We start from the raw sequence: 22803 nt of genomic DNA, 5'->3' as shown, positions 1-22803 counted from the left end.
TTGTCAGGTTGATGGTGCAGTAATATATTCTTTTTAACTCTGACCTGATATTTGTAAGATGCTCTCAGCTGTGGTGGTTTTCTGGGGTGAGTGATATATTTGGCAAAGCGCTAGCTAAAAATGCCTGAGTTAACAGAAGGCACGGTATATTTATATATGGTTTGACTTGGAGTCATGGTGTATTTTCATCACAGATCTGTGCAGTTAGGGAATTACTGTACAACTCCACAAGCTAATCCTCATCTGTCCAAATTTACCAGTGTTAATTACTCTAGTAAAAAGCTTTTAATAGTAGCTTGTAGGTTAATTTTTCAGAAACTGTTCTTTTTTATGTATAAGATAAAAGAAAACCTTGGATTACTTAAGTAAGAACAGGAAAATCAAACAACTTTAATTTTGTGTATAAGATTCTGAGGCCTGGAACACCTAATGCTGCTCAGACCTGAGGTAATGGAGCTAGGAGTTTTCTGAGAGATTTGTGAAGACACCTATTTGTTGTCAGTGCCAGTACAAAGAAAAAAGAAAACAACCAACAACAACAGCAAAACAAACAAATCCCCCCCAAATACCCACCCAGAAACAAATCCCAAGCATTGTTAAGAAGTGTTAGGAATTGGAAAAACAATGGCACATCATTGTGCTGCTATGGTTAATCTGGAATTGGGTGGTGGTGTAAATACTTTCTAAAGTGGACTTCGATCACTTTTCCTTTCTTCACTCTTCTCACTTCTCCTCCCCAGATTCCCCCCAAATTAAATCTGTGGAACTGGAATAGCTTTATCCTCATGGCATTTCTCTGACCAAAAGCAGGAATAGCTTCTGTTGCACATTTAGTTAAACGTGCTAGGAGTTATAAGCATTGAGATGATGGATGAAGAGGAGAGGTGAACAAAGCAGTAAGCTTAAAACAAGTAAACAGCACCCGCCCCCCCCAGCAGGTGTCATGGGTGAAGTGGGTCAACTAGTTACTCTGTCCCATGCTCCATGAGTGATCAATGAACCAAATGAAGGGGCAGTTGGCTTCCTTGTCAACAGATGCTGTAGATGATAAAAGTCTACTTGAGTCTAAGGGGTACAGGAGTAATTCACATAAGGGAGACCTCTTAAGAATTACTTAATATGGGAAAACCACATCTACCTTGGGAAGTCCCTGAAGAAGGATCATCTATTGCCTGCTCTAATTTTACCTTTCCTTAAGCAACTCTCCTTTGCATGAGAGGATGGCATCTTGGGCTAGATAAGAGTTCTGATCTTGCCCCTTTTGGATGCTCTTCTGTGTGGTTTTGAAAAGGTCACATCCAGTGAAAGCTGCTTTTAAATACGATAACCTCCTCTAAGAAGCAAAAAAAGGAAAAAAAATCAAATGCAAATTTTATAGAAGCAATTCATTTGATTTGCTAAATCAATCAATCTATCATTGTTAAGCTTTAGCAGGTGTGGAACATTGTATGCAGAGATATCTGAAAAGATTAATAAAATAATGATAAGTCTCTTAATATAGACCAGCATCTGACTCTATTATGAGTGACCAGGTTTTGCAATAACAAGTAAAATATTATTATAAATTTTTAGAAATTTAACATTTTATTTAACATTATTTAAAGCCTTTTGAAATTTTAGGAGAAGCTTCATAAGAATAAGTAAGAGTGGCTGGTATTCTCTTGAAATAATCTGGCACATCTATTTGCATATACTATATTCAGCATCATTACTTAAAATCTGCATTCTAAAACGATCAGTTAATTTAAGAGGTTTTGTTACTGATTGTGGCATGGGTGATGTAACTGCAAGATCACACATCAGATGGTTACGCAGAAGGCACACCCACTCAGATTGAATAAATGCAGAATAAGATGCATCAGTAATGATACTCCTCTGCTGTGCTTGTCCTGCAAAATGATCTTTCTCTGTGCAGAACATGTTATTCTTTGAAATCTGAGCCTGCCTCTTGTACTGCATGTTGAGTGCAGTTGAGAAATCATACAAAATCCACTTAGGACTGATTCACTAGTATTTGCCATTTCATTGTGATGTTTTCATTCCTTCAAGAGGACAAAAAATATCTTGGAAAAGGATACTTTCCTTTTATAAACAATGTTTTCTTTCTGAAGCATTTTTCTCTTTGGGCCATGACCAAGTTCCTTAGTTTAATTCTGTCTTCTAAAATACTGCCTGTGAATGCATCCAACTGTTCAATAACCAGTACAAAAATCTCCAGTAATCCAGGTGGTATGGTCAGTCTAGGGTGGTGATCGTCACCAAAATGATGTGACTGCATTTGTAGATTACTACTTCTATTTTCTGTTTGGTATTCTTTTATTGATCAGATAAGATTTCAAATCTATAAATCTGGGGACAGATGGCATCCAACAGTGTGAATCTGTGTGTCTGAGCCTGGGTACCACCTGAGCAATGAGCGCGCAGTAGCTGGTCTCAGCTGTGCACCATGCTGTCAGCACAGGAGGACACATCAGCCCATCACCTGGCTTGCAAGCACTGCTTTGGAAGAATGTGCAGGTTCAGACTTAAATTAAACTAAGGCAGGATCAGATGTCTACCAAAGTTCCTTGATAAACTTCCTTTCTTTAGTGGACAGCATGAGTTTTTATCAGGAGGAAAACTGGAGTGAAGCACTGGTGCTTATTGGTTTTCACAGAAAGTGTATTTACACAATAGGACTCTGCAGTGAAGCAGCAGAGAAGGGGAGAAGCTGGGCAAGGTGCACCCTCAGTAAGTTTGCAGAAGACACCAAGTCAAGTGGGAGTATTTATCTGCTGGAGGTTATGATGGCCCTGCAGAGGGATTGGGACAGGCTGGATAGATGGTCTGAGGCCAATTGTATGAGGTTTTATGAGGTCCTGCACTTGGGCCACAACAACCTGTTGCAATGCTACAGGCTTGGGAAAGAGTGGCTGGAAAGCTGCTCTAGAAAAAGGACCTGGAGGTGCTGATTGATGGCTGCTGAAAGTAAGCCAGATTGTGCCCAGGCAGCCAAGAAGGCCAACAGCATCCTGGCCTGTATCAGAAATAGCACAGCCAGCAGGGCCAGGGCAGTGACCATTCCCCTGTACTCTGCACTGGTGAGGCTGCACCTTGAATCCTGTGTTCAGTTCTGAAGCTGTCACTACAAGAAAGACATTGAGGTGCTGGAGTGGGTCCAGGAAAGGGCAGCAAAGCTGGTGAAGGGTCTGGAGAATAGGTCTGGTGAGGAATCTCTGAGGAAACTGGGGGTGTTTACTCTGGAAGAAGGCTCAGGGGGGATCTTATTGCACTCCACAGCTACCTGAAAGGGGGTTGTAGTGAGGTGGGTGTCAGTCTTTTCTCCCAAGTAATAGGACAAGAAGAAATGGCCTCATGTAGTGCCAGGGGAGGTTTAGATTGACAATTAGGAGAAACTTCTTCCCCAAAAGGGTTGTCAAGCATTGGAACAGGCTGCTCCAAGGGATAGGTGGAGTGACCATCCCTGGAGTATCTTAAAAGATGTGTAGTTGTGGTGCTTAGGGACATGGTTTAGTGGTGGACTTGGTGGTACAGTTGGACTCTAGGATCTCCAAGGTCTTTTCCAACCTAAATGATTCTGTTCCTCTGTAAAAGTTTCTTTCTTGGCTTAATTCTGGTTCAGGACAGGTGGGGAAACAGTGAACGCTGGAAATTTCTTGTCTCTTGTTGCCCAGGAATGTGTTTTTGTGGCTTCCATCATGTAAAAATGACGTATTGCTGTCTGATCAGAGGGAAAGGCAGGCTCTCTTTTATCTCCTGGAGAAGGAATCTTTTTGATGGATGTGTACCAAAGACACACATACCATCCTTACAGAAAGAGCTTTTGTTTGCAGAATTTTTGTCTGGAAAGCAAATATGTTCAAGCTCCTAGAAACTGTTTGGTCAAGCTTAATTGCATGTAGGTTTTGGCATGCAGCATTTAATGGAACGTGTTCTTGTTGTTTGTGCATCTGTAGTCACAGGAAAGACTAGGCTCCTTATAAGTTGAAATAAGGAGCAGTGAAAACAGTGGAAAAAAAACTAACTAAACAGTGTTTTTTCTCCCCATGAGAGTACTCAAGCTAAATACTTCAGGTTATTTCAGCTCTTGGTAATGTGGCTTCTTTGTTAATACTGTATTATATTTAATGCCATAAATGTTTGATTATGAAGACTCCCTTCAGTTTCAAAGCACGTGTATTAAGATTACTTTTTACCTGTATAATATTCTAGAATCTGCTTTTACTGTAAATGAAGAGGGGCAGCATCTTTTCAGTTCCTAGTTCCTTGACTGTAGGTGGTCTGTGTGCCACCACTGTTGGCATTCAGAATAACCTTCAGATAACTCTCCAGCTAATTTGGGATACATGGTGAAGATGCTTTCTTGCTGCTTTCATTCTCCATTGCTCAGATGTCTCTGCCAGGCAACTCACAAAACAAACAGCAACACTGAGTTAGCCTCAAAGAGTGCACACTTTGAAGCAGAGGGCAGGTGACCGTTATAAGAGTTTAGTATTTAATGATACTACAAGAGGTGGCTGTAGAAGTTTCCATGCATTTGCTCATTAAAAGTGTGTAATGCCCTGATCCTTGCATACAAAAATAATTAGTGGGTAATTATTAGAAAAAAATTACCTTGTACTTTCCTTGGTGGTGGAAGATGTAGCAGAAATGAGTTTATAGCTAGGATTTGAAAGAGTGTGGCTCTTTAAGTGCTGGTCAGCACATCAAGATACAAGGACAGAGACATGAGCATAAAACAAACTGGGTATAGATGGTCAACTTAAAAGCCCTGTAGGAGAGGGCAGAAAAAGAAGTTGGCTCATTAAACAAAGTAAGTTGCAGTCCATTCTAATCTTTGTACCTGAAATAAAATTAATAAAGATTAAATATTAAATAATTGGGTATTTTATGTTTGATTTTTCATAGATAACTGGGTTTTTTGTTTGACTAAATCTCTCTTACCAGGGGTGATACTCTCTGGTCAGCCTTCAACTTGTGAAAGCACTTTGGCAAAGCTTAGTTGTACCCGTGAAATACAGGCTCTCTATGCAAGCCACAATTAGCAAAAATAAAAGCCTTTTGAAGAAAGCGGTATTTCAAAACAGTTTTTATTTTTGTAAGTTGCTCTGGAATCATGAGTGTGTTAGTGAACATATTTTTGAAGGGAACTTGTATGTCCCTCAGAATGAGTGTATTTGAGATTTTACACATTGTAAATCAGCACAACATGAATGTAAATGTGCATTTATGTATTTTAAAAGGCCTGTTTACTTCTCATCCAAGCTGTTGGTTTCTATCTGAACAGCGTTCACCAGTGCTAAAATTTCAATGTCACTGCTTAAAAAGAGAAGTGATTTGGGAGTGCTTTTAATACGAGTTTTTTGCCTTGGCAAAGAATGGTACCTCTGCACTTCTAATTTATTATTCTTTTCCAGGTGGCTTTTCTTTTTGAAGCGTTGTCTGATTTTTGTTGGTAACTCTAGTATACAAAAATGTTCATATATATTCACCTGTGTACCTATCCTGTGTCTGTTTAGGGGTTTTGCTTGAAGGGCTTAAGTAATAACTATGCTACTTTTAATAATAATTGTAGTTCAAATAATTACATACTTGACATTCTGTCCAAAGTTCATGCAATGGTTCTGGATTTTCTTCCCTAGCAAAAGCTTCCACAGATTCTTTCTTACCTGAAAAAAAATTTGGGGTGCATACTTCTGCAGGTACTCAACATGTTGTTTTCCAAGTGAAGAGCTTTTAATGTGGTGTAGCAGAAGACTCCACATTCATTTTCTTTCTCTTTAAGCAATAAATGTCTGACTACTGCAGTGGTTCTGAATCAGTGTCTTCCAATAAATTAGCATCAAACAGATGGCTGGTTTGTTATATCACAAGCTGGTTTTGATAGTACTGATTTATGTTAGTAAAGATGAGGCTTGCTTGAGGATAACTTGCACAGAAGTATAGGCTATTTTCAAGTATCTTAGAAAACTTATACACTGTACTACTCTGACGTAAATGTATTTCCTTGATGATGAAGACTTGTATGTTTTTGTACCTTCACTTGCTAAAAGAATAAATCTATAACAGTAACCTTTATTAATTTTTAACATGTATACTCTAGCAGGTTAATCGGACCACTAACTGCACCTATACTGAAATGTAGATAGGGTAGGATAATAAGAGCACTCCAGTGTATTTTTTTCATGTCCTTCTCCCCCTATCTAATGCTATGCAGCAAGAAAGTGAAAGCATATTGCAAAAACCTTTGAGTGTTATGATAATGTGGTCAGCAGTTTGCCATCTGGCAACCAAACATCATGATAATGCTCAAGGTTATCTCCCATGTATGCTATTTGTGAGTCAAGGGGTGAAGGTATTTCTATTGCATTCTTTTCTCCTGTACTTTATTGTGGTTGCCTTCCTGACAAAGAGCAGCTGAGTTTTGCTGCAGTTTAGCAACCTATTCCTAAGCCACCTACAGAGACTTATTTATCCTGCCCATTGGAGGATGCTACTGGTTATGCCTCCACTGCATTGAGTTAATTTCTTCCTGTAGTTCTGCTAACCTGGAGGTGAAAAGGAGGAGGGGAGAACTTGGAAGTTACTGAGTCTCACTGTTGCAGTGTGCATGTTGGTGATAATACCTCTTGAAATGGCTTCATGTATGATCCTTTCCCAGTTGTAATTTGTCTCAGGTAGGGCTACACTGAATTAATTGTAATCAAGAAGGGAAACATGCAACTAGCTTTATCACACTGCCTTTGCATTTCTTATCCTGTCTAGATTATCAGTCTTAATTGGGAGATGATAAGGTCTTAGCTCTTAACTGAGTCATAAAATAATGACTACAGTGACAACGCTGCTGTTCTTGGGATTTCTGAATCAAGTAGTGCTAAAAACTTGAGATCAAAATGGCCGCTTCCATAGGTAGACACTTCCAAGGTAGCAGGTCTGGATTTAGCAGTTGCTAATGTAACATGCATACCGTCCCCTATGCAGCTGAGCCTTGTAGAAAAATGGTGCCACTGACATACTTTGCTGTTTGACCATTAGTTTGTTCTAATATTTGAAATGATTAAATGTAATAATAACTGCCAGTCACTGGGTTTTCAAGAGACCATTAGTCTTCAGAAGCTATGGATTCCTAGACAAGAGTCTCAAAGTTTCTGTTAACCATTTCCAGAGCACAAGGGTTACATCTGTATTATCCTGGCGCTGTGTTTGATTGACTTCTGGGAAGGATAGCTTACAACCACCATGTGTGTTTTAAGGAGCCTTTTTCTCCAGTGCTTCATCTGGCTAGACAGCTGGTGAAATTCTGCAGATGTCTAACTGTAGTTTCCAAGAGTTGGTGCGCATAGTATCTTCTTTCTCATGAGAAGGAAGGTTCCTAATTTAGCATTTACTCATGCACTCATTAAAGATTTTGGGAACGCTGCCATGGCCTCACTTGGAGCAGAATTGGATCGTTTTGTTCCATTCCTTCCTTACCACCAGACTTAGTTGTAATAGCTTGTTGGAGCATTTTGGTGGTGTCTTAATTGGTGTATTAAGCTATTTTTTTTCCTCAGTCATCAGTTTTGTATTATGAATTACATACTTATGAGTATCAGTGAAAGAGAGGTGTGAGATCATCTATAGTTCCCTGGCTAGGATTGCTTTCCCATATCATTAATTTTGTTCAGGTTTTTATTCTCAGACTCTTCTAACTTTACAACAGAAACTCCTAAGTGTGTAATAGCATGTTTGGTTTCAGTAGGTTGGGATGCTGTAAATGTAAAGTCTCCAACTTCAGACTAGCTTACTCTTTCTCCCCTTCTCTCTCCCCTCCAGCCCTTTTGCCTCCCACATAGGCTTTCTAACATTCTGGCAAAGGAAGTAGCTGGACTTTTACCCATTCTCTCACTTTGCAGTAAAGAAACATTCATTTTTCCAACATTAAAAACTTGGACAGAAAAACTGGCCTAGAAAGTTTGATGCTTTGAGCAAATGTTTAAAAATACCCTTTGACTTGGCTGCTCTAAGTAGCCTTAAAGCACTCTTGCCTAGTGGGGTGAACAAATTATCTTTCCCAAAATAAAATGAAAAAAAGCTAATACTTATCCAATAGTATCCCCAAAATACGGTAATAAACAAAGTTAATAGTTATCCAGTAGTATTGATAGCAGCTAATTGAATTTAGTAATTTCAGATGTTACAGAAATCAATCTGAAGTCCTAAGGAACCTGGATAAGAGTAGTTCCATCTTTAAGGAGCTCCCTTACACGTGGATATTGCAGGAGCTGAGAATGAGAGGTGAGAATTGTGGCAAATATGGAAAATAATACCTGCTTCCTTTAGATCTTGTCTGTTTCCCAAGACAAAAAGTTACATTTTTTTGCTAAGAGTAATACACTTTGTGATTTTGCTAAATTTCTGTATCTTGTTTTTATTTTAAATCGTGTTGCTGTTTCACAGCGTACCTTCTGGGATAGCTGGTTCAAGGGAATACATTCCCTTTCAGTATTTTTATAAGGATTGCTTGATTAGCATCTGACTTAGCATTCACTGAAGTGCTGTTTCCTGGCTCTAAATATGTCTTCACAGCTGAAGGGCAGATCAAGAAAACATAGGAAATAATAAAGTTTGGTTTTATCTGTGTACTTTACTTTTTTGGGCATATATGCATCAACCTAACTTAATAGAGAACTGACTTCAGGAGAGAGAATTCAGGTTCAGTCTGTTTCATACATTTATGCTCTGTGTGATGAGTGATGGTGTTGTGCTCTGGGTTGCTAGGGTAACCCAAAGAAACAGAGAAAATACGGCAAAATTTCAAAAAGGAAGCATTCTGATTTCTTCGGTGCTTCTTTGCTTGTGAAATATTTTGCCAAAATATTACTGAGAAAACCCAGTAGTCCTTTAAAGGTTTTATTCCAGATGTAGAGACTAAACTAAATGATGCAGTCATGCAGTAGTGATTTATTTCTACTTAAGGCCAAATGCCAATATCACTGTAACTTGTTTCCAAAATCTTTATCATGGAATAAACTGTACTTACCTTGTGCCTCCATTTTGTCATCTTTGCTCTTTCGATCTCTATAAATAAATCTAAATTCTTTCCAAAATCCTAGCTCTGTGTTGCTTTCCCAAAAGCTGTGCTTTTAGTAATACCCCCTCTAAACTGCTAAAACATTTATTCTTTGATAATATGACAGAAGTTGAGAATGAGAAGAGGGGCTGGGGTAGACAATGCCCCAGTTCTCTGTCCCTCCTGTACAATAGTTTGGCCAGTACTAAGCTGGTATTGCTGTAGGAGAAAAAATGAGCCAGCAGAAATCTGTGACTCCCACTTGCTGCATATCCCATCTACCCCCAAAATGCAGGGTGCCTGTCAGGAAGATATATCCATCCTTGTGTATACCTGGCATTTATGGGTCTTAGCTCCCCTGAAGAGGTGATGAGTGAGAGGACTGAAGTGTGGATTCCTTCCCACTCAAAGGGTATGGATAGGGTATCTGTAGTTTCTGCTATTTATTCTCTGAGTCACCTATGCACTGAGTTGTTTTCTGCATATGGTTAGAACAGCAACCAAGCAGTTACATTTTTGGACTGGTGAAACTCTATGTTAGCACAGGTGTGAACATAGTGATACCCAGTATAAGTTACAGCCAGTCACATTTTTTTATCAGAAGATATGTTCATTGCCAAATATTGGTATGAATATATGGATTTGAGTTGGTTTTTTAATCTTTTTTTGCATACACCAAGAAACTAAACACTCACTGTTGAGTGTTAGAAGCTGTGGTAAACTGTGGTTTTGCTTATACACAAGGCACTTGTACATCACCACCTGTTTGGCACAAAAATAACAAAAGATTACATTTACCAAAGCTTTCCCCAAGCACAGACTAAGGGAGGAGATTGAATGCAGGAGGTATTGCTGGTTTTGTTGTTGGTTTTGGTTTTCCTCCTGTCTGATTATAGCGGCTATAAAAATCTCTCTGTCTCTGTGAGCAAGCAAAGTGGTATGACCTGCCAAATCCTAGCTCTTCCTGAGGCACCACCTCTTAATGCTTTATCCAAATTGAACAATTGTATTAATCATGGGGGTCGAGGACAAGAGACTGCATGCAGGCAGTTGCTATGGAGTAGTTGGTAGATGGAAAATTTTTACCCTGACTTACATTGCAGTAACTTGTTTATCCGTACCCTGACATGGTTCACAGAGGTGTCTGAATGATGCTTAAAGGGAGTAAATGAGTCAGTATCAAGGGCTGTTCTACCAAATTACCTCTGCTACCTGCCTGTAGGAAGAGGGGATGTTGAAATACTTAAGTAAGGTGTAAGAGTGGGAGTAAAAAGGACAACAATTTTGGGAATATTTGATTTAATAACGGCAAAGAGGTCTCAGGCAATAGAAAGTAAATTTCAGTACTGTCTTGAAAAAATGCTGTGAGTTGCCATGGTTGCTGCAGCTTAGCTAAAGTAAATAGATACTTTATACAGAATATTTTTTGCAAAGTGCTGTTGTGCTAGTTAGCAGCTGCACCTTCCTGTGCTTTTATATATGTTTCTAAGTATTTACAGTATTGCACTTAATTGCATATTTTGATACTTATTTTTCCAAGTGACTTCCTAGATATACCAACCATTCCTTTTGGAAAGAATGTTATCACGATTGTGTGTTCTCCATATGAGTGCCTCTTCAAATTGATCTACAAAATGTACACAATATGGTCTAGTTTGGGGTGGAGGGAAATGAGGGTAAAGGATATTCAAAGCTAAATGCAAGAGAAGTTAATATAGATGATGATCCTGGTGATCAACAGGATGAGCTCAAGTCTGTTATTCTTGGGAGGGGGGGAGTGTAAAATCTAAAAATTTTGAGAAGCTACAAGGAAGGAAAAAAGGAGAAGTGGTAATACTTAAGTGTAGCCATGGTGCAAGGGTCAACTGAATTATGTACAGGTAAAAAAAAAGGGGGGGGGGGGGAGCAGGCAACAGAGAGACAAAAGAAGGAGAGATTCAGCAAAGTAAAATGCTCCGAGGTCTAAAGACTTGTCAGCAACTTCTTTGAAAGTTAGAAAAATCTATAGGGTGTGTAAATAGTGATACCTATCCGTCAATCTGTTTAAATTGCTGTCTATTTTGAAGTGGGGTTTTCATTATGTTTCCTTGAGAGGCAATTAATTTCACCTCTGAAATCCAGATGTTCTCCTGAATGTGAACAAACTGATTCCTTTGAGAACTCTTAACACTTTGTATGAGCTTGGAGTCAACTCCAGAACTTCTAATTCTTTGTGCAGAGAAACCATAATTTCTCATAAAAAGTCAATGGATGGTCTCCTGTTTCTTGGACAAGTATATGGCACTTGACTGGCACAAAGCTTTAGGATATAGAATTCTTACTATTTATTTTTGCATAGGTACTAGTCTAGACCTGGAATTTAAAGCAGCAGACTGGAGAAAAAAAAATAAATCTATATTTGCCCTGAAAAAACCAACAAACCAACCAACACAATAGAAGAAATACCCAGTTTAATTATCTGTAATTAGTGAAGCTGCTGACTTTTAGGGCTTTTTAGGAATGGAGAAAGAAAACAACACTAAAAGGGACCAGTTAACAAAGCTACTCTATTTATAATAAATACTTTAATATAGCTTAATACTTGAGCAGGAAGCTGCAGGATCCTATCAGTTTCCTCCAGCTCTGCAAGTTGCTGCAGAAGCAATGCTCCATCTCTCTTCCCTTGCCCACCCCTGAGATAAGAGCCAAGGAGTGTTCAGGTTTTCACCCGGGCTACTCCCCAGGTTTGTGCTTCTGGGGTTAGTTTTGTGGGGGCTTATTTTTTATTTGACATGTGTGTCTTCTGTCCTACACTGTCCTGAATATTTGTTTTCTCTTTAGGAGAACCTGTAGATTAGACTGGGATATTAGGAAGCTGACAGAGATGGACCACCCAGGGAGGGGTCGGAAAAGAGTGTGAGGAAATGGATAATGTGTCTCGTGGCTTGCTGGGGGCTGATACACATTTCTAGAAGTGCTTGTTTTTGTTTTGATAAGGGATTTAAGAATAGTGTGGAAGCATAATAGGTGAGATCAGCAAGGAAGTGCAATGCTCAAGAGGCATTGTAAGAGGACAGGCTCTGAAGTGATGGATGGGGACTCTTTCCCACGGAGGGTGTTGGCCAGCTGTGTTCCTTCTCTGTCTTTTTGCTCTTGAGCATCTCTTCTCCACCCCCCAGCTCTTCATTAGAAGGTGAGGGTGTGGGGTGGGGACAGGCTGCTTGGTCATCAGGGCCCACAGAACTTTTTGCTGTTAAGCCAGGGTTTTCTTGTTGAGGCATGGAGAAATGCTATCTGCTATCATCTTGTATATAAATGTCATTGGGTCCATGTGCTTTTCATAGTCAAATAGAATAGTGAGTTTCCAAAAGCTGTTCTTGAACGCTGTGGCCATAACCTGACCATTTTACTTCCCGTAATCCAAGCAGTGAGCTGTACCTAGTGGGGTTGAATATCAGTGTGCTAAGAATACAAGTGCTGGAGGAATGTCCTCATGTATCTGTACCCATGCAGCAGCCCCATCTTCCACTGGAGATTTTCTATTCTCAGCAGCAGGTGGGAATTCAGTGAAATCCGATAACGGCAATATTAATAGCAGTTGAGTAGGTGGCCAAAGAGGTTGAAATTTAGCACAAGCCCTCTGCTAGTTGAACAGCCAGCATTTGTCTCCCGCGCAGCATACCTCGGCGGGGGTGGAGAATCCTTCAAACCCTCTGACATCCTCCTCAGAAGCGTAAGTGAAGCCGGTCAGGGTTGGGCTAGAAGACCTGGAGCTCAGCGAGGAGCTCAGGAGCAGGTTTGTTCTGCAGCCTGCTCATTCTCACCAGCTCCCAGGCTGGAGAATGGCTCTTCCAAGTGCTTCAAAGGGCAGAAGTGCTGCCTTCATGCATGCAAGTTCAAAGGGAGAGCATGAATGCTTCTTTTTAAGCAGGAGTCTGTTCAGGTCCCGTGTTCATGAGATCTGTAACACAGAGGAAGGGATGGAAAACAGATAGCTTTGGCAGCTGTTGGGATTTCTGGAGTATTCATCACCAAGAGAAGGGTTTGGCACTGGGCAGGGTGCATTTGTCACTGGCACATTCCTTTCTATCAGTGGGAGTGTCTCAGTCCATTCTTTCTCCCTGTAAATGGGTTTAGATTTGGTTTATCTCTTGGCTGTTACCACATGGCCTCTTCTCAGCTGATAACCCTCATTTGGGGGAGAAGGATGCTCTGATGTAGTGGTTTTTTTTTTTTGGTGGCATGTTTTTTTGTTTAGATTTTTTTTCATTATATATTCATATTTATATTTAAAATATGTTTCTGTATGAGAAATAGACCCCCAGAAAGCCATGTTTTCTGAATGGAGTGCTGTAAAATCATCTTCCAGAGTTTTGCTCAGGCTTCTGGTATCTTGGATTTGGTCTTGAGCATTATGTTGATGTTCTCCCTGGAAAATAACCAAATGAAGTGTCAAAGTAGATTAGACATCATGAGTTGCTAGTTGCTGGGATTCAGTATGTATTAGGATGTGGGGGAACCAAACTGTGTGATGTGTTAGAGAAACAAAATCCAGACTACTGAGTTTGTTTGTTACAAGTTTTGAAATAAGTTGAAATTAAAGGTAGCTACTTGAAAGGTATTGTGCTTTTGTAAGGGGGCACTGGAGAGGTGTCTGTGTGTCAGTATTGCCAATGCGTACATTAAAATAATCCTAGCAAGCCTTCCTCACACCTCAGAGCTAAGGATCAGCAGACGAATGAATGGGAAGCACAGCTGACCTCTGGCTGGGGTTCCATCACAAAGGGACTCCTTGACCAAGCTTCCTGCCTGCTCCTCTGCAGCAGTGTGTTGTCTCTGCTCTGGTGCTCATGTGGTCTCTTGTGTGCTCTAAAACATAGGAGCAAATTAATTTGGGGTTTGAAAATGTATATTAGGAAAAATCCAGACAAAGAAATAGGCACAGCCCTCTGGTCTTAATGGGCAATGTGGAACCACAGTGTAATTAGGAGTCATGTTGGCATAACCACAGGGGCAGCAAAGTGGAGTGACTGGAAGGAAAAGGGAGACCAGGAAATCCTCAAGCTAGAGCTGCTGCCAGAGCCTTTGTAATGGCCTTGGTGACTAATTCTGCTGTTTAACCTTGAGCAAACAGTGGAGCTGAGAACAAATTCCTTGAGCTGTGGCTCAGCCTGCTGATCTGCCGTGTCACTTTGCTTTCTTCTGTTGAAGTGGTTCCTGTTAAGGAAACATCCATTGGTCCGTGCTGGCTGGCCAGCCATAAGTTATGTTTGTGCATATGTGTTGTGTCCAAAGGCAGAGGAAGTATTTGTCTCTAAGCATATCACCTACTAACAAGTGAGAGCTATTTCTGTCCCATTTGTCTTTTTTGCTGAAGGATTAATGTAGATTATATGATTTATACAGAAGTTATTATTTCTCCACAGGTGGTTATTTCACATCTTTTTGCATCAGTGTTCAACTTGGATTTGTGTAGTTGTGCTTCACAACTACTGATAATATCCCCCACATATTATTATCTCATGGCCTTTAGACTTTCATGCTGCATTTCATAGATACCTTCCGGGGTGGCTAATCTTGAAGTTGTACATAAACTGTTATTGTGAAACTACTGCCAACAATCAAGGCTCATGCAATGTGAGTTAAAGTTGTACTTCTAAAATTTTGAGACCTCTGTGTTAGCTGGGATTTGGCATTGAGGTTAGGTTAGGTAAAGTGGAAGAATGGCATTGCTTTTCTTTCAAGCTTCAGAATGAATATGAAAATGCTGAGACTGGCAGGAGAAAATGAAGGATTTATAATCAAATTATTTCTGCAAGATCTTAACCACCGTCCTTAGCAGCTTCCTTTGCTTAGTTCAGGTATCTCTAGTGAAGCGGCATTGTTAATGAAAGGTGATATAAAAACCTCTGGGAAGACAGAGAAGGTAATGTTTGAAATGACACAAAGTGATTTAATAAGTGGTGTTGCATTGTCATTTGGACAGGAACCCACTTCTTTCAGCGGATTATTTTAATATGCAGCCTTGGCTGTGCGCTGCTGAGCGAAGCAGCAACCTGCTCATAATTTTCAGCATAACGACATTCATCTATTCAAGCCAGAAAATAGATTACACAGAATAATATTTTCATAAAGTCTGCACCAACTGAGCTCTCTGATGGTTTTGGATAAAAACATCAAAAAAGCAGACTTCTTTCACAGTTGCCCAATGTAGGATTGGCATTTATTTGCATTGATGAAGATGGTTAAGCCAGTGGGTTACCCCTTCAGTTACTATAATAGGTGTTGTAGGACAAATGTCTCTACGGCCAGTGCTGTGTTAGCATTTCAGTGCTAGGGGCATATTCAAAATAAGGTTATAATTGTCCAGGAGTGTTTAAAAAATACATTGCTGAAGTTCTGGCATGCCATTTTCCAACTGACTTCTTCAAATACAGTGTGAGAAACTGAGTGTTTCAGCCCTGTGTATTTAGAGCCAGACTTGCGAAGGGGAGCCGAGGTGAAAGCAGGAGCTTGCTGTTGGGTAGCAACAGGTTGTCAGCGAAGGCAGGATCACACCTCCTCTCACAGCAGCAAGGAACTTGCTATGTTTGAAGTTGGTGACTCTGTTTTGTCCTTTGCTATGATCTACAGTTGTTCAGAGCTGTACACAAGACCCCAGTTGAATTCTTTGCATAATTCTGCACAGGATTTACATTTTTATAACATTTTATAAAGGAGAACTTCTAAAATTATATACCTGCTGTTTTACACAGATTCTAGGTCAGTACATTCATGCAGAATTCTCCTTCTTTTCCTTGGTTAAGTGCCATTGTAAAATTAATATATGCATATATAAATGAGGAACTGATTTTTCTAGGTTAGCAGGGTGTTCTTGTTTTGTTCCGCTTGGACTACATCTACCATTATAGGTTGCTGAAAAGGTTTAGAGACCAATAGGTGTAGTTCAGAGAAGGATGCAAGTGAAGAAACTTTGTTCACAGAGTAAGCATCTTGTCTTATTTGTTTCTGTTAGCTGAGCAAACGTGAATGGAGCGCTGTCTGTCATTCAAGTGTGTGAAGTATCTCTCTGCCTGCATTTTGGGTCTCAACTGCGCTCACTGATTTACCTGACCGAAGTTTTGCACTGTTTATAGTCCAAGTGCACAGGGCAAATGGTTAACCTAAATGATCTCAGGGAAGTCATAGAAAGCAGAAGCGACCATAATGTTCAGTGACATAGCTTTGCTCTACGTGAAGGTCGGAAACCTCTTGGGTACATGTTCCAGCTGACTAAAGGTGGAGTTTTTCACTCCTAGAACTGTTGAAGTTTGGAAGCAAACTTAATGGTATCTTTTGCAAGGGCCTCTGCTTTTATAATTGCAAATAACAGCAGAAATTGTGCTAGGAGGCGGCTTTTAGACCTTGAATCTAAAGAATGTAAACATTTAAAAATGCTGTCTGTTGGGTTTGGGAAGTGTAATGCTGATACACACCAGCACAAGAATAATCTTCCATCCTTTGCTTAGGAAACTAATATGTCTCTAGGCAGCACTTGGTGTGCCCTGCAGCATGGGCATGGATAAAGAAATCCTTGTACTGAAGAAAAGGAAGAGGCAATTATTTTTCCAAAATAGTCTCAAGTGAAAAAGGAACAACAATGTGTTTCAGAAATGTTTATTATTGATATTAATGTTATGATTATTTAATTAGAACAAAATTGTAGATATTGCACATTAAAAGGGAGGTTCCTTCCTATCCATGAGAAAGATGTTACTGAGTACGAAGGCAGCAGCATCTCTGGTGTGTGATATTAAAGGAAGTTGCATCGAGGACTTGCAGATCAGATCCAGCTCAGGACTTTTTGTTCCTGGGAGCCTGATGTCTTTATGGTGTCTGGGCAGGCAAGGAAGTTATAGCTGCACTGAGTGGGAGTGGGTGCTTTCAAACTAGGAGGAAAGAGGAGCAGGGACGGTTTGTGTCCCTGTGTCCCTGCTGGCTGTCATGTTGCATCAGTTACTGTATTTCTGTAAAGAGTGCCACCCTATGCTGACTGGCCACTGTCATCATTTTGTTAAGCCATTCAGGGGATAGTTACGATTTATTCTACCTTTCCCCTGCAACCTTTCACTAGCTTATTCCTGAACAGGCAGAAGCAGGAGAGATGTGCCAATACATCACTGGTCTGACCTGTTGCAGGTCTTCGTCGGTCTTCCTCACACCGTTAATTCTCCGCTTTTTTGTTTGAATCCCTTCACCATGCTGCATATGAAGCTTGCTCCTGAGCTAGCCGCAAACCTACAGTGTCTGGGGCAGGTGAAAAGTTGGTTTGGTATATTTGAGCTATTTGCCCTTCCATAACTGTTGGCAGTGTAAGCCAGTGCAAGTGTTGTTCAGCTTCTGTCTGCAGTCTAGTCCTGAGTATTTACACATGGGGACTGAGTCTGTGGTACTCCAGCTTTGGGAGGCTCCCAACCAAAAAGTTTCTTATTTTTAATATAAGCAGTAGGAGAACATGACCACTGTGAGTGTGTGTTGGTGTGCTTCTGAGGTGTGCCACAAATTGTCTATGCGTATAAAAAGAAGTTTACTCACGTTGGTGGTAGGATACTAAATTTTCTCTTTGACAAACACACATCTTGCGTTAAAAGCAAACAAAACTCCTCCTTCCAGCAGTACAACCTCTCTTTCTAGATGTCCCAGATTCAGTTGCTTGTATTTTTTTGTCTGAAAAATTCTCTCTAGGCTGAAACATCGTGTGTCCGAGGCAAATATTGTAGAAAATATAATCCAATCAGTGAAAAACTAACAATTGCCTCTGCTTTCATATGGAACTGAAGATCTTCCTGCCCAATAGAGCCTGTATTTCCCAAAGTCATTAGCCTGTTTCCACTTATTTTTTTTGTTGGTAACTAAAAACCTCAGCTAATTAAAAAAGCCTAGAGCCTTTTCAAGTACCTCTCAAGTGAGAAACTACGATAGACCAGCTAGTTTCTGAGTTAGCATGTAACAACTGAAATAGTACAGAATTTATGACTAGGAATTCAAAGCAAAATACTTTTCTTTTGGAATAACCATAGCTGCATATTTTATATTGGCCTCTTACTTGGCTTGAAAACTTTTAAATCTTGAATAATAGTTAAATTTCAAGTCAAACATTTAAAGTTTTGTTTTGTCTTGTTTTTCTTGCTTCCTGCCCTGCTTCAGACCGGAGGAGACCAACAGAAGAGTGAAAAATGTAAGACATGTACTTCAATGCTTTCTGAAGCAAGTTCATGATGACTGTGACTAAATATTTTTAAAACACTTCTTTTTATTACACTATCATGTTAACCTTCAGCTGTTCATTTATCTGATACAAATTAGTGCTATTTAAGGTTTGTCTCTATGGCATTTACTTTCCCAAATAAATGTAATAATTAGAAACAAGACCTATACCTGCTTGCTTGAGATGCAGGGGATGCACCATAACACTCTTTAATTGGTTTTGATGGAGATCTTAGCTAATACTGTAACCAAGATTTTACAACTCACGGTGGAAAAAATCTTTAACAGCATGCTGAGATACTTTTATACTCGTATATGGTACAAGAGGGAAGTAATTAAGCTTATATTTGGTTTTTTGTCTATTTGATTTTAGGTTTTGATTACATTATACTGGCTTGGGAGAAGAGCTCAAAGTAACCCTAATTATAATGGTCCATACCTCAATCTTAAAGCATTTGAGAAGTTACTAGGGCAAGCATTGACTAAGGTAAGGAATTGAAAATACATAAGTAAATAAATAGCATGAATTTTAAAGTTTGGTATACATTACAGCATCAACTAAACAATTTCTTAGGGGTTTAGTTGTATTTTTAGTTTGGACAACATAGCCCTTTGATTTGGCTTGCTCTCAAAGTCCATGTGAAAAGAAGAATTTTAGCTTGCACTGGTTCTTCTGCTGTCCATATAATCCCACAATTCAGAATCCACATGATCTGATTGATGTAGTAGGCTGTGAAGAGGCCACTCTTGCTTCCCTTTTTCTGAGATAAGAGAAATTTAAGACCTTGTGCTGAATCTTCTATTCAAGCTGTTGTTTTTAGGGCTTTGAAAGAGTCTTTGTTAAAGTTTGTGCACTCAAAATGCATTTTTAAAATTTTAAGTGAAAACTCAATAATAGCATTTGCATCTTAAATTGTTGTAAAAGACCTTTCAAAACTTACACTTACAGGCACTTGAAGAGTCTAGCCACCTGAACAGGAGTGGCAGGGATAGTGGGTACGGTGATATTTGGTACGTTGACAGGGGAGAGCCCTTTCCATCTTCAGCTAGCCATAAAAGAGACGATTCCTTTGATAGCTTGGACTCTCTTGGTTCAAGATCTTCCACAAGCTTTTCATCAGATATAACCTTGAAAGGTGGCAGTGAAGGTATGTTTTCCTTTCTTAAAACTTTTGCTGACATATGTATTTAAAATGTGGGAGAAGACAGTGTATGTACCTAGTATTTCAGGCACCTAAATTGGCTTGAAAGGCAACTGTAGTTTTGCAACTGCTGCAGTTGCATTCTGCTTCAGCAAATATTGACCTTTAACAGTTGGTAGAAACAAAACAATGATTGCATTACTTCTCCTAGGAAGGGTTGCTGGGACTGTTGCTCTCACTGCCATGTTAGTGTGTGTGAACGTGCAGGATATTTACCCATAGTTCAGGAAGGGAACTTGTAGTATAGTGTGAAGTTATAAAAATAGTGAGCTTTTGGATTTGTTACATGTGAATGACACAAAATCATTGGGCTGAAGCCACACAGAAGAATTCTGATCTGAGCAAAGCAGTATGTAGACATGCTGTATGTGTGATGTACCTGGGCTTCTACTGGGCATTAATCTGGTGAGATGAGCACGTTGCCATGCTATTTGCTGGTAGCTTGTCTTTGCTAGTAAATTTGAGTGTCAAGTGTGTTTAACTAAACCTCTGTCTGGTTTATGTCTAGAGGTTAGCACTTTGTTTCCTGCAGAGAGCAGTGATAGTGAAAGAATGGAACAAATGTAGCAGGGGCTACATTCAGCTTAATGGATCTTATCACAGCTCTGCCACAAAATACCTAAAAATACCTCTAAAAATATCTCTCATATTGTCCCGTCAGTAAATTCACAACGAAGATATTCCAAATGTGGAGTTAAATTGATTTTAGATTTTAGTCAATGTTCTAGCCAGAAAATGGTGTCTAGAGAATAATGTTTGTGCCTTCCCTTTTTACCCCTTTCTTCTAAGGTTGTGACAGTGACACAGACTCAGAACTGCCTTTCAAAATGCATGACTCCCATAAAGATGACAGGTCTTACCGTAGGATTTCTGTGATTGAACCGAAGCCTACCACTGATTTCAATCGCTTCTTACCCAACAAAAACAAGCAGACAGCCTATGTGCCAGCACCTTTAAGGAAGAAGAGGACGGAGAAGAATGAGGACAACAGGAGGAGCTGGGCAAGTCCTGTCTTCACTGACTCGGATGGAACATTTTCAAGGTACTGGTGTGCTGTCTTAGTAAAGAAGACTTCGATTTAAGACTTTTAAAATAAGTGATTTATTTATTAGTTAAAGAAAAGCTAGTGTTGCTGAAATACAAAGTAAAGGGTTAGAGTTTCCATGTTTTAACAGGGGGGATGTTTTGGCATGGTGGTATGGTTGGTGTTTTGTTTTGTTCATTTGGTTTGGTTTGTGGTTGTTTTGTTGTTTTTTGTTTTTTTTTTACTAAACTAGTTTTCTGGCATTTAAGTAATGTTTTGAGGCTGATCAGAATCTAGACAGAGGGGATTTTAATGCTCTTAAATGCAAGTTCATGAGAGGTAGTTTTGGTTTCTCATTAAAGTCTTCCAAAATACACTGATGAACTTCAGTTGTCCGGCTTCTTGGTACACAGAAATGAGATTAGTGGGCAGTTTTGGGTTTCATCATTGCCTTCGTGACTTCACTGTCTTCATTCTGTTCCTGTTTTGGTCAACCTCAGTGGACATGAAAGGAATCCTGTAGCCTCCTGCCAAAGTAGCAGAGCAGAGTGTGGGCTCACAGATCCAGCTTCCCTCCAGATGATCTATGAGTATGACAGTGCCTCTGATTCAGAAGATGAAAGAAGGCTGCCCGACCTGGTTATGGATGACTTAGCAAATCGTAGATTTCTAGTCAAAAAGAGCCCTGTAAGCTCTGCTACACCTGGACATCATTTCATGTTGCGCAATGACTCTCCTAAATCTTGCTCGCAAGAAAGTTATCCAGCTGGTCCACTAGCTGCAATGCTTGAACCACTGAGGTCAGAGATACTAATCCAAGATCCAGTAACTGTTGCATTATCTAAATTGCAGTCCATAATAACTCCATAAAGTTAGCCTTCTAATTGGCATTTTAACAGAGCTGATAATTTGTTATGGCTTTTCTGTCAAACTTCGTATTTTTGTCAGAGGCAATAGGATGCTGATGTAACCATTTAACTTTTTATTTTTTTATTTTTTTTAATATATCTTACTGTTTCTGGTGCTGCAGTGGAATTGAAAACTAATTTGCTTCATTCATGAGGTTGAACTCCTGGGCCAAAAAGCATGTGTCTTTGCATTCTTTATCTCAAGTTGCTCCTGAAATATCTTAACTGATTGGGTATTTTGCACAGTAACCAGAGGAGGCAGAGGCAGTTGGCTACTAAAGAGGAAAACAAACCAAGAGCTAACATTCCTTCAGAATTATCTGGGTATTTTGATGAGGACGAGGATGAAGAAATAGGCATCCCAAACATTGAGAAAGATGATCTCTATTTTCGCAAGCTAAGTTCTTCAGCGGCAAACACAGTTGTTGCTTTTGACAAATTTCTTCCTAAGTTTTGGACTCCAGAAGAAGAATTGCTATGGAAAAAAATCAGAAAGTCCTCTTTCAAACCCTGGTATAAAGAGATTCAAGGGTTCAGGTGCGTTTTCATGCATGCCCGTTTCTCTCCTGTGTGCAAAACCTATAAATAAAGCGTAGTTGTATGACTTGATTTTTATTTTTAATTTTTATTGCCAGTGTAGCAGCAGGATTTGTTTTCTCCTTTACTTTTCTTCCTTTTTTTTTTTTTTTTGAGAATAATTGAAACATTATTTTCATTACTGTTGCACAGTTGCCACTGTGTATTTTACTCAATGAGTACACTTCGTGTTTGTTTTATTTTTCTTTCCCTCTGCTCATTCTTTGTGCTGCTACACAGTAGAAAGAAATCGGATTCTGAGGAGGATTTTGCTTACAAACAAAGCTCTGCCATTGTTGCTAATCACCCAAGACCAAGTTTTGACTGGAACAGCAGTTGCAGAAGAGATCAGAACTATAAGCCGACTGCTGACTATGTGGGAAGCTCATTGTCACAGATTGCAGAAGGAAAAATCTTGGAAGCTCCTGATCAACCCAGGTTGATATTGCTGCATGAACTGTACTCTTGCTGCATCAAAAAGAAATGGCTGGATATGCAGCAGCTGAATGAAATTAAACCACGTCCTGTGATGTTGTGCTTTGGGGGTTATTACATTTTTCTTTCTTTCTTTTTTTTTTTTTTTTTTTTTAATGTATCCATAAGTTGCTGGTCTTCTTGAAGATGTAAATGCAAAAGTGTAACATGCTGCATAGGGTTACTGGCTTTGCGTGTGAGCATGTAAGCGTGCTGTGTCTGAGCAGGTTAGTATGCCATGATACCTTTACGTTGGTTGATGTGTGCTGTGCTACAGTTAGTGGTGGTGAATGCCAAGTGGTGTAGTTGTACTGCTTGGGATGCTGCAAGTCTAAACCAAAT

The 22803-nt window shown here is 39.7% G+C and overlaps 1 protein-coding gene across 15 annotated transcripts in view; it reads left to right on the top strand.

The window, feature by feature from the left end:
- Nucleotides 1-22803, top strand: part of LMO7 (LIM domain 7) — a 130028-nt gene that overhangs the window by 65677 nt on the left and 41548 nt on the right. For 8 of the 15 annotated variants that reach the window (XM_061367740.1, XM_061367737.1, XM_061367738.1 and 5 more), the window contains 7 exons: nt 18218-18248; nt 18651-18764; nt 19227-19425; nt 20269-20521; nt 21004-21303; nt 21658-21948; nt 22228-22425. In XM_061367740.1, coding sequence (XP_061223724.1) covers nt 18218-18248; nt 18651-18764; nt 19227-19425; nt 20269-20521; nt 21004-21303; nt 21658-21948; nt 22228-22425 — 1386 coding nt within the window. The remainder of the gene's footprint in view (nt 1-18217; nt 18249-18650; nt 18765-19226; nt 19426-20268; nt 20522-21003; nt 21304-21657; nt 21949-22227; nt 22426-22803) is intronic. The other 7 variants (XM_061367745.1, XM_061367747.1, XM_061367748.1 and 4 more) reach the window with 3 other exon arrangements.

Source organism: Neopsephotus bourkii, unplaced genomic scaffold, assembly GCF_033783945.1.
Source record: "Neopsephotus bourkii isolate Nb327-2 ecotype Australia unplaced genomic scaffold, CSIRO-AGI_Nbou_v1 NB_1394, whole genome shotgun sequence".
Classification (NCBI taxonomy): domain Eukaryota; kingdom Metazoa; phylum Chordata; class Aves; order Psittaciformes; family Psittacidae; genus Neopsephotus; species Neopsephotus bourkii.
Note: the sequence above shows the minus strand (reverse complement) of the source record. Positions and strands in the feature narration are given on the sequence as shown.